This window comes from Fonticula alba, assembly GCF_000388065.1.
Source record: "Fonticula alba strain ATCC 38817 unplaced genomic scaffold supercont2.5, whole genome shotgun sequence".
NCBI classification, from domain to species: domain Eukaryota; order Rotosphaerida; family Fonticulaceae; genus Fonticula; species Fonticula alba.
The window spans coordinates 1,540,413-1,551,382 of NW_009242975.1; the positions used below are offsets into that span (position 1 = coordinate 1,540,413).

The 10,970-nt window shown below is 63.8% G+C and overlaps 3 protein-coding genes across 3 annotated transcripts in view; all 3 read left to right on the forward strand.

Moving 5' to 3' along the window:
* H696_03515 (hypothetical protein) overlaps nucleotides 1–2,990 on the forward strand; it is a 4,349-nt gene extending 1,359 nt beyond the window's left edge. The window contains exons 4-7 of the mRNA XM_009497383.1: nucleotides 6–1,418; nucleotides 1,616–1,702; nucleotides 1,902–2,310; nucleotides 2,493–2,990. Coding sequence (XP_009495658.1) covers nucleotides 6–1,418; nucleotides 1,616–1,702; nucleotides 1,902–2,310; nucleotides 2,493–2,965 — 2,382 coding nt within the window. The 3' untranslated portion in view covers nucleotides 2,966–2,990. The remainder of the gene's footprint in view (nucleotides 1–5; nucleotides 1,419–1,615; nucleotides 1,703–1,901; nucleotides 2,311–2,492) is intronic.
* Nucleotides 2,991–5,738: 2,748 nt separating this feature from the next.
* On the forward strand, nucleotides 5,739–8,135 carry H696_03516 (hypothetical protein; the record flags this gene model as incomplete). The annotated part of the gene is made up of 4 exons (XM_009497384.1): nucleotides 5,739–6,491; nucleotides 6,677–6,763; nucleotides 6,929–7,340; nucleotides 7,509–8,135. The coding sequence occupies 4 exons, from the start codon at nucleotides 5,739–5,741 to the stop codon at nucleotides 8,006–8,008; spliced, it is 1,752 nt and encodes a 583-aa protein (XP_009495659.1). The 3' UTR covers nucleotides 8,009–8,135.
* Nucleotides 8,136–8,713: 578 nt separating this feature from the next.
* Nucleotides 8,714–10,970, forward strand: part of H696_03517 (hypothetical protein) — a gene marked incomplete at its 3' end in the record, with an annotated part of 5,074 nt that continues 2,817 nt past the window's right edge. Inside the window, exons 1-4 of the mRNA XM_009497385.1 lie at nucleotides 8,714–9,274; nucleotides 9,611–9,697; nucleotides 9,919–10,336; nucleotides 10,513–10,952. Coding sequence (XP_009495660.1) covers nucleotides 8,804–9,274; nucleotides 9,611–9,697; nucleotides 9,919–10,336; nucleotides 10,513–10,952 — 1,416 coding nt within the window. The 5' untranslated portion in view covers nucleotides 8,714–8,803. The remainder of the gene's footprint in view (nucleotides 9,275–9,610; nucleotides 9,698–9,918; nucleotides 10,337–10,512; nucleotides 10,953–10,970) is intronic.

Genomic DNA, 10,970 nt, shown 5'->3' on the forward strand with positions numbered 1-10,970 from the left:
TCGAGGAGGTCGTCGAGGCCACCGAGGAGGTCGTCGAGGAGGTCGTTGAGGCCACCGTCGAGGAGGCCACCGTCGAGGAGGCCACCGTCGAGGAGGCCACCGTCGAGGAGGCCACTGTTGAGGTCGTCGAGGAGGTCGTCGAGGAGGTCGTCGAGGAGGTCGTCGAGGAGGTCGTCGAGGAGGTCGTCGAGGAGGTCGTCGAGGCCACCGTCGAGGCCACCGTCGAGGCCACCGTCGAGGCCACCGTCGAGGCCACCGTCGAGGCCACCGTCGAGGCCACCGTCGCGGCCACCGTCGAGGCCACCGTCGAGGCCACCGTCGAGGAAGCCACTGAGGTTGTCGAGGCTGAGGCTGCTGCTGAGGGCATCACCGCGGAGGAGGCCGCCATCGAGGCCGCCGTCGAGGCCGCCCTTGCGCAGGTCGCCGATGACATCATTGACACCATTGTCGGCACCATTGTCGAGACTACCGAGGAGGCCATCAATGAGACCGCCGTCGAGGATGCCTCCGAGGCTCCCGAGACCCCGATCGCGGATCTCTCTGACGAGCTGGCCGTCGCCAGGCTGGCTGCCCTCGTCGAGGAGGTTGCCGCTGCGCAGGAGGAGATCATCAAGGACGGGGAGCATTCCGCCCCGGTCTTTGCCATGCCCTCCGAGCTGACTGCAGCTTCCCCTGGCTCTTCCACGACCACGGCCGAGGAGGCTACCGCCTCCAACGAGGAGGCCGCCTCGGGCCAGCTTTTCTCCACTTCCCCGGCCGACGGTTTCATGTCTCCCGAGGAGGCGGTTGATCTGCTTGCCACTCTGACGAAGGAGCTTGTTGCCAAGGACGCCGCCCTCATCCAGTCGGATGATGTCCCCCCGGCCGCCGCTTCCGTCGATGCCGATGAGGTCCTTTGCTCCTCGCCCTCCGCCGGCCAGGTGGTGGCCGACAAGGGCCTGCCCATCGCTGACAGCACTCCTGATGCCCGGCCCGCCGGTGAGTTGAATCCGATTACCCTGTGTTCGGAGTCGCTGGCCAGCCGGGGCCTCATGCCCGGCTGGTCTACCCTCCGTGGGCAGGCGCCCTTCGAGGCGGCTGACGACCAGCTCCTGGGCGATCTGGTTCCCACCTACCCCCATGAGGCCACTTACAGCTTCACCTTCACTCGTGAGCTGAACCTCATCCAGGTCCGCTCGACTTCGCTGCTCCCCTTCACCGAGGATGATGTCCAGGTTCTGGTGCATGGGCGCGAGTTGGTGGTCACCATCGCCGACACCCCGTCGCCGATCATCTTCGGCACGCTCTTCGGCGACATCAAGCCCGAGGCCTGCCGCTGGTCTGTGTCCTCGCGCGGCCAGCTGACCAGCCTGTACATCGAGCTGATCACCGACGGCCCGGCCGACTGGCCGGCCTTCCTGGTCCCGGGTGAGACTGGTGTGCGTGTCTCCACCTCCCTCTCGATGTTCATGTTGTCCCTCTTCTTCTTCTTCTTCTTCTTCTTCTTCTTCTCTTTCTCTCTGTTTCTTCTTTCACGGTCTTTTCTCATGTCCCTTCAACCCTTCGCTCACTTTCCCTCCCTCTCCCCTCCTCCACCTCCTTCTCTCGTTTCTTCCCCCTCTCTCCCTACCTCCAGGCCATGGACCCCCACTCGCAGCTTCTCTTCGCCCGCCTGCAGGGCATGGACGAGGGCCACAACACCCTGGTCAACTCCGCCAAGCAGGTTCGCTCACATACATACCCCCGTGCACAGTGCACGCCCGTTGATATCGTTGATATATATATCTCCCTCTTGCGTCCTCCTGCCTGTCTGATTTTCTGCGCGCTGACTCCCAGTCCCTTCTCCCCCCTCGCCCCTCGCCCCTCTCCCCTCGCCCCTCCCCCCTCGCCCTGTCTGCTTTCTCCTTCGCACATATCCACAGGGCCACAAGCAGGCCATCCTGCTGTACCTCCTCAAGTACTCCGACGTCAGGTGCGACCGCATGTCGGCTGTTGAGTTCCAGGGGTTCCTGGATGTGCTGAAGGTGGCATCCCGCAATGGCGATGGCGAGGCCTGCTTGACGCTGGGCCTGCTGCATCTCCAGGGCCATGCCTATCTGGAGGCCAACCCCGCCAAGGCCCTCCTCCTGCTTGAGGCCTACACCGAGAAGATGCCTGCTCGGGCCAACGCCACGGAGACGCCCACGCTCGACAGCGCCACCCGGGAGACCGTGCATCCGCTGGCCCTGGCGCACTTCTTCGCCGGCGCCATTCACGAGGCCGGTGTTGCTGGCAAGCGTGACATCGACCGTGCGCGTGCCCATTTCAAGGATGCCACCCTCTGGCCCGCTGGTTCGTGCCTCCCGTTTTCCCTCCCTCTCTTGCTCTCTTGCTCTCTTGCTCTTTTTCCTTTTCCTTCCGTTCTTTGCATTTTTCATTTCTCCCCCTTGCCATGCTTTCTGACCACCGATCTTTCTCTTTCCCCTTCTCTCTCTCTCTCTCTCTCTCCCTCCCCCTGCGCACCCTACACACAGTGGCCGAGTTCCAGAACGCCTGCTTCCACATGGCCACCCACGTCGAGGGGTCCACCTCCCGTGAGGAGGACTTCAAGATCTGGCGCGATTCGGCGGTCGTCGGTGCACATGCCAAGCAGGCAAAGGGCTCCATGCCGGTGGGCACGCCTCTGGAGCTGGCTTGCCTGCTGCTCCCGGCGGCGGACAAGCTGCGCGATCTCCCGGAGCTGTCGGCCATCGCCCAGGCGGTGGAGGCGGCCCCGGCCGGGGTTCTGCCCGAAATGTCGCCGGCTGAGATCTCCATCGTGCGTCAGGCGCTGGTGGATGTGGTGTACAGCAGCCCCAAGAGCCAGCAGCTGCCGGCGGATTCGGTCTTCTTCCCGTCGCCTGCCTCTTGGACCTCGTGGTTGACCCTGCCGGTCATCGGTGTGGCTGCCGCCGCCGCCACTGCCGTGGCTGCTGGTGTTGTGGTCGCCCTGGGCAACCGCCGCTGATGATGCGATGAAGGGGGGGGGGGGGATGTACGCGAGCCCGTGTCATCATGGGTCGGCGCGGCAACCGGAGAGGCACCACGGCCAAAATCCCCATGGACAAGGGCCAGCATGCCGGGCCCGCCCACATATCCCATCCTCTTGCTATCTCCCCGACTCGCACCATATAGACACCTTTTTAGTTTACCTTTCCACCTGAATGTGTATGTGAATATTGGCGCATGCATTTTCCCCGATCTCAAGTCACGATCATCTCTCTCTCTCTCTCTCTCTCTCTCTCTTTTTCTTTTTCTTTCTCTTTCTCTGCTGGTGATTGCTGTGGGTGTGTTTGAATGGTGAGACTGCTCGTACGTGATATGCGCGCTGGCGGCCTGTAAAGGCCCGAGTCCCCATCCTCTGTCGGCGCCCTCCCTTACGTGGTGGCGACGCGTAAATTCAAGGCCAGCTCCAAATACAGGAACGCCTGGGCATGCCCCTCTGGCTTGAAAAGGGCAGGGGAGTTAAAGGGTGTGTGTGTGTGTGTGTGTGTGTGTGTGTGTGTGTGTGTGTGTGTGTGTGTGTGTATGTGGCAATGGGAGGGCCAGGGCCAAATGCCTCCGGGCCAAAGGCCTCTGGGCCAAATGCCTCCGGGCCGGGTGCTTCCGGGCCACTTGGATGGCAGCAGCCACACGTCGTGCCCCAGGCCCCTCTCTGGCGGGGGTGTGGTCCGATTAAGAGTGGAGATCAGATGGGTTCTGAAATCGAAGCCGGTGCTACAGCACCGCCGGGAGCTATACCCCACAGGCCCCGTGTTAGTCCTTCTCTCCGAGGCAGGCGTCTATCTTATGTCCTTTGCCGGCTTCCAGTAGCGTGTCGGGTGGAAGCACTGGAACACCGGGCACGAAAAGATCCAGGTCATCACCGCCGCAGTTCCCCTATGAAGAACACCCCGAGCCATGTGGCCCTTGTATGGGGAGGGTGGCCTCCTGGCATGCGCATGATCCGTGTCCCCTCAGTCCGAAGAGCGCTTTGATAGGTTGTTGCTGCTTCTTGTTTGGGCAAAAATGATCGGGCCCTGAGGCGCGACAGAAAGGGTAGCCCTCCACCGGATGCTGCGAAGAATAACTGGGGAAATTGCGCGTAGACATAGGAGCAGCACCCTTGCCTTACTTCGCTAGGGAAGAGGAGAGGGAGGGGGGGGGGCGGGCAAATCCCAAGCCTGTTTTCTCCGCGAGGCTCGCGCTTCCGGCTCGCTGTCCCCGCCTGTCCTCCGGGCCCCGGGAGCCATTTGACCATTGTGACGTCAGACAGCCATGGGCAGAGGCCAGGGCCAAAGTAGAGGCCACTCACGAGCATACCCCCTGTCGAAGCTGGCCGAGGCGTTCACAAGGCCCACCTTTTGGGCTCTGTGTGCTTCTCCCAGGGAGGCCACCCGCCCGTGGCACACATACGCGCGCGCACAAACACATACGCGCGCACAAACAAGTGGCGCCCTCGAGCGGTATCAGGCTCGGTCGCACTCCTTGGGCGGTCGCTTGCCGGCGATTATGGAGTTCAGGGTTTCACGAATTTGCCCGGGGTGATGGCTCCCTGGCTTGGTGAGCATGTGTGCATGGCGAGAGCCATCTTCAGGGACCTCTGCTTCTGAACAGCAGGCGAGGCTCCTGCCCGTGAGGGCATAAGGGGGGGGGGTATGGGGATGCGTGCTGCCTGCCTCTTGGTGCGGCCAATCCAGCGGGAAATGCCGATCCCTGGGACCCCCCCCCCGCCTCGCAGTCACCAATCTACCTCCCCTACAGTATTGACCCGCGCCAGACATTGTCCTTCTTCCCTCCATCCCCGACCGTACGCGCGCGCACCCAGACCCCATCCACTCTGCTTGAAGCCTGCGGCGATGATTTCCGACAGCCGTGGCGTCGTGCCGCCCTTTCGGTCGGATTTCCCACGTTCCGCCCGCGGTGGCCCACAATTCCCACGCACAGGCGCGTCGGCTGGCCCGGGATGTCCGGGTGGGTGGGATCCAATCCATACGGAAAATTCCATTAAGAATGCACGAATGTTAAAGTGTGTTTGCACCCCGGGCGTCCTGCCCCTTTCCTCGGTTAAGATGACGAGAGAGGGAGAGCGAGCGAGAGAGACAGAGGCCGAAGAAAAGGCACAGAGGACCGAATCGGGATCTGGGCCTTTGGACGGACCTTCCGGGAGCCTGGGACGCGCTTCCGGACAATCGTCTTGTCCGATGCCGTCCCACTGCTCCCCCTCCGGCACGATCAGCCAACCGGAGCCGGATGCCGAATGTATCCACCCGTCGGCGCGCTTTTCCCTGGCGGCCGGCTTTTCTTCCCGGGCCGAGGCTCCTCCGCCACCTCACGGGGACCTGGGTGCTTGGTTGGCCTCCCCTCGGGAGCAGGGGCATTGTTCCAAATACCCTGAGCCCTGCCTGGGCACGCTCGGCCCGGCGAATATTGGGGCAAAAAGCGCGCGTCGCGCCTCTTCCCCCCCCCCCCCCCCCCCCTCTTTCGCTAGTGTACCCTCGATTGTTCCCCCTTCTCTCCCAGCTCGCCTGTACCCTGTCTTCTATACGCCCTCCCTGCCTCTCTCTCTCTCTCTCTCTCTCCCTCGCTCTCTTCTCCAGTGTCTGGCTCTCTTGCCGTGGCATGTTACTCGGGCAGCATGGCGGTGCCCTCGCCTCGCCATCGGGTACACCTCGCCCCTCCTGACGATCGCGTCCCACCTGACGGCCGAGATCCTGACCGCCACGCCACTTCGCCTGCCATGGGCCTGGCTTGTTGGGCAAATGGCTGCCGCAGGCCAGGCGGCCATCGGTGCGAGCCCGGAGCCCCCGGTCTCCGGGAGCGCCGTCAAGGTCCCCTACACGCAGGACCCCGGCGCCGGTGCGGCCCCCGACATCCAGGAGTGTGACATCGAGTGCGATGAGATGCCCGCCAAGGTCCTGAGCAACATCCACTCGGCCGTCATGGAGCGAGTCACCTCCCTGGAGCCGCCAGTCCGCGAGCCGCCGTTGGTGCACTTCCTGCCTGACTATCCGGAGGAGGAGGCTCCCACCGACAGTGCCAGTGTTCTAATGCGGCAGTGGCATTGCCACATGCCGCTCAGGGGCGCCCTGCCGGATTTGCACCCCCTCACCCGGTCCCCTGTGCCCTTGTCCAGCCTCGGCTTCTTCCCGGCGGAGGCCGATCTTGGGGGTGCGTCCACGGAGGGCCCGCCGGAGTTGCCCCGCGCCCGGCCCTCCGACAAGGGCGACTTGTATTCCTTCTCACAGGCATGCCAGCTGGGTATTGTAACCATGCGCATGCCCCTGGAGGATGGCCTGACCGAGGAGGATGTGGCAGTCTTGCTGCATGACCGGCAGTTGGTTGTCATGGTGAGTGATTCGCCCGTTGTCTTCGGCACGCTCTTCGCCTCTATTCACCCGCGCAACTCCTGCTGGTCGGTATGCTGCTCCCTGGATGGCGCGGTGCTCCTGGTGGAGCTGTGCACCGTTCGGTCGATCTCCTGGCCGGTCCTCCTGACCCCGGGCCCCAACAATGTGCGCCACATCCGCCGGCTGCCCGCCCGTGTGTCCGATTGGCCTTCGCGCCCTGACGCCCCTTTGTCATCCCCCGCCCGCCTGCTCCTTCCTCATTGCCTCCCTCCGCCCCCCTCGACCATGGGTGTTGGTGTCTTCGTGTGCATGTGCTCCTCTCGTGCCTGCTCGTCCTGCTGCTTGCCCAGGCGATGGATGCCCACTCGCGATATCTCCTGGCCCTTACCCAAACCGGCCCCGAGGCTCGACTGTCCATGCTCGCGGCAGCCAAGATGGTTCGCACATCGCCATCCACACCTGACACGCATTGCCCCGGGCCAGGGAACAAGCAAGGGCGAAGTTCCCCCCCCCCTCCCCCCTCCCCCCTCTCAGGGCTGCCGCTGACCTTTCCCACTTTCTTGACCGCCCCTCACCGGGGCTGGCCACCTCTTGTGAGACAGGCCCATGCCAAGGCCATCCGCGTCTTCCTCTTATCCTTCCCCACCGCGCACAATCGGGAAATGTCTGCCCGTGAGTTCTGGGACTATTGGGCGGTCCTGTCGGTCGCGGTCGAGGGGGGCTGCGATAAAGCCTGCCTGACAATGGCCCTGCTGTACCTGCAGGGCCACACACACATGTCGCCAAGTCCTCGCTACGCTCTGGCCCTGTTGGAGGCCTACACGGATCGGGTGCCGCGGGTCACCATGCCAGACGGTACCACACAGCCACTTTACCACCTGCCCACCACGGCCACCAACCTCATGGCACTGGCACACTTCTTGGCCGGGGCCATCCATGAGGCTGGGGTGGACGGCCCGCGGAATGTCAGCGAGGCGGCCGGGCATTTCATCCGGGCCACAATGCATTTCCTCAGTTCGTGCTCTTTTCCGGAGGATTCCTTCTCATGTGTTTGTTTGCCGGCATCTTCCCTCCGGTTGGCTAACCCGTGCCAGCATCCTCCTCCCTGCCTCTACATATGTATATATATATATACATATATCTCCCCGTCCCTCCCCACCTGCGCCCTGGCGATGGATCCAGCTCCGGAATTCCACAATATATGCTTTCACATCCTCACGCATATGAAGGGGACCGACAGGCGGCTGCTTTTCCTGCTCATGTGGTTCGTGAGTGCCTCGCCGGAAGACGACGTCTGGATGTATCTCAAGAAAATGCCCATCGGGGCGCCCCTGGCCGCGGCCTGCCTGCTGTTGCCATGCCCATCCCGTCTACGAGCTGCACTACAGGAGGGTGTTCTGGACCGGGTGGCCGCCGAGGCGGCCCATCTTCCCGACACCTTTGCTCGCCAGATGTCGCCGACGCTTCTTCAAGTGGCATCAAGCTTGCTCAGCAATGCGGTCTTCCCGATTGTCGAGCATGAGCCCCGGCTAGTGGGGCTGTCTTTCTTCCTTACCCGCGTGGAGGATGACCAGTCCAGGAAGACATCCTGGTGGTCCATGCCAATGGTGCTGCCGGCGCTCGGGCTAAGCGCAGCGGCCCTGGCCACCGGGGTGCTGATTGCCCTAAATAATCGCCGATGAGGCTTGAGCCCGTCCGGCGCCCGGTTGTGTCATACCCTGTGTGCTAGTATGCTGTCTTTCCGGGCCCGGGCCTGATGCGCGTGTTGCATCACAGCTGCAGAGTCCGTGCGATCTAACTCGGGGGGGGGGTACTTGGTAGCGAGGCGCGGATCGCATGGACAGAAGGCGAAAGGGGGAGATGAACAGATGGCCGAAGAGACCAGGGGGCAGGGGGAGAGAACCCAAGCGACAAGGAGGCCAAGGGGGATGGAAAGAGATGGGGAGAGATGGCAAGGGCGAGAGAGATGGAGTGAGAAGGAGGCTGGTCCCGCCACGAGCTTGCTATTTGTCGTCAAGGCGTGTGGTAGTTGGCGCGTGTTCCATCCATCTGGCGCCGTACAATGCTCACTTTTGTTCCCCAGCCCCGAGGCAACAAAAAAAAAAAATAGCCTGCCCATGGACAATCTAGATCCGGGTGCCAATCGTGGGACGACCGCCGCCCCCTGTCGCCCCTTGGCCACGATCAGCCACACTGGCCAATTAGATGGGCGGGTTGTGACGGGCCCATGCCGGGATCGTGCTGCGTTGGAAGATCGCGCTCGCGCGCAACAATCGAGATACCCAAAGAAAGCCCGCCTGGTTGTGATGGAACAGTCTCGCACCGATCTGTCATCCTTGCCCTTTGATTGCCTCCTCCTCCTGTCTCGGCCCTCCGGCCCACCTTGGTCTCTCTCTCTCTCTCTCTCTCTCCCTCCCTCTCTCCCTCCCTGCCCCCGTCCGCCCCACGCCTACTTCTCCCAGGAGGCAGCCCGTACGATGGCCTTTCTCGATGCCGGCGCAAGGCCGCCTGGCGTCACGAGCGCCATGTTGCACCGGGTAACCGTGTCGTCGGAGCCACTGGCCAAGCTCGGACTCCTGCCCACCTGGGCGTCGCTGCGCATGCCCGACGAAGAGACGGCCAAGCCGCGGTCCCTGAGGCGCTTCGCCTTCGCCAGCCGCCCCACCTACGAGTTCACCTGCACCCCGGAGTTGGGTCTGATCCAGGTCCGGGCCAATTCGCTACTTCCTTTTACCGAGGCCGACATCCAGGTCTTGGTGTATGGCCGCCAGCTGGCGGTGACTGTCACCGGGAAACCGATCATCTTCGGCACGCTTTTCAGTCGCATCAAGGCCGGCGCCTGCCGGTGGTCCGTGTCCTCGGGCGGTCTGTTGTCAAGCTTCTACTTGGAGCTGATCACCGAGGGCTCGGCCGACTGGCCGGTCCTCCTGATCCCAGGCCGGGCTAATGTGCGTCGCTCTGCCCCGGAGGGGCATGCTCCCGCCCTACCACTCGCCCCCATCTCCGTCCCTCCCTCCCTCTCTCTCTCTCTCTCCCTCCCTCTCTCTCTCTCTCTCCCCCTCTCTCTCTCTCCCCCCCCTCTCTCTCCCCCCCCTCTCTCTCTTCCTCCCTCGCTCGCTCCCTCGCTCCCTCGCTCCCTCGCTCCCTCTCTCCCTCTCTCCCTCCCTCTCTCTCTCCCTCCCTCTCTCTCTCCCTCCCTCTCTCTCTCTCTCTCTCGAGCGCGCGCGCGCCCGTTCGCCCTCTTCTTTCATCGGCTGCTGGCGGTTCTAACGTCCCTTCACCAGGCCCTCGACCCACACTCGCGGTACCTCCATGCCAAACGTCGGGGCCCCAAGGCCGGGCGCAGGTCCATGCATCTGGCCGCCATGCAGGTCCATATCCACAATTTATTCTCCTGCCTTCTTTCCTGCCTCCACCTCTTTTTTATCTCTCTCCCTCTCTCCCTCTCCCTCTCCTCATTAGCCACCCACTACTTATTCCTGCCCATCGCTCCGCCACCCGCTGCCTCCCGTGCATTTGCTTGTGTCTTGGCCGCTGGCCACCCGACTGCGGTTTGCGTGCGCATCCACCCGCCCCGCCTGCCGACATACAGGGCCACATTTGGGCCCTGGACATTGTGCTCCGGAGAGACCTCACCAAAAGCAGCGACCACATGTCGGCGACCGAATTTCAGGACTTCCTGGCCCTACTGGATGTGGCCGCCGACAGTGGTAGCCTGGTGGCGTGCCTGACCTTGGGACTGCTCCACCTCCAAGGGCACCCCCACCTGCCGGCGAGCCCGGCCCGGGCCCTGCCCTTCCTCGAGGCATGCACCCGACAGGGCGAAACCGGCGAGGCCGAAGCCGGGCCCCTGTCGCCAGTACTCCGCATGGCCAGTGAACACCGGCGCTTTCTGGCTCTCGCACATATCCTGACCGGCGCCATCTACGAGGCCGGGGTCGATGGGCTTGAGCGCGATGTTGGCCAAGCCCGTGCCCACTTCCTGGCGGCCACGGTCTCCAAGCCCATCGGTGCGTGTATTCGCCCCACCTTCCCTTTTCGTCGTCCCTGTGCATGGGCCCCGTCCCCCCCCCCCTCATATTGCTGATCGGACCCCCCCCCCCCCTCTTTCACCTCCCCTTCCACTCGCCGCCTTTTTTGCCTCTTTCCTCGCCATCTCCCCCGCCCCTCCCCCCTCCGGCTCCAGCGAGTCAAATGCGCAACACATGCTTCCATATGGTCGCCCACCTGGCGGATTCTCCCACACGGGAGGAGGATCTTCAGGCTTGGCGCGAAGATCCTTTGGCGGGTGGTCAGGCGGTGGTCTTCGAATCGCCCATGCCAATCGGCGCCCCGCTGGCCCTGGCGTGCCTCCTCCTGCCGGCGCCCGAGCGACTGATGGTTGCTTTGAAGGACACGGTCTTGGCCCGGGTGTCGGCTGCGGCTGCCGACCACCCGGCCGGCCTGCTTCCTCGGCTGTCGCCGGAAACCCTGGACCAAGCCAGCCAGCTACTGGCTCGGTCTGTGTATCGTAGCCCGGCGGGGGCCCCTCCGGCCGGGGATCTGCTCTCCTCGATGGGGCCGACAGCCCCTCCTGCTCGGTCCCCGTGGCTGGCTGGCGGAGCCATCTTGGGGGCGGTTGTGGCCGTGGCGGCGGCGGCCGCC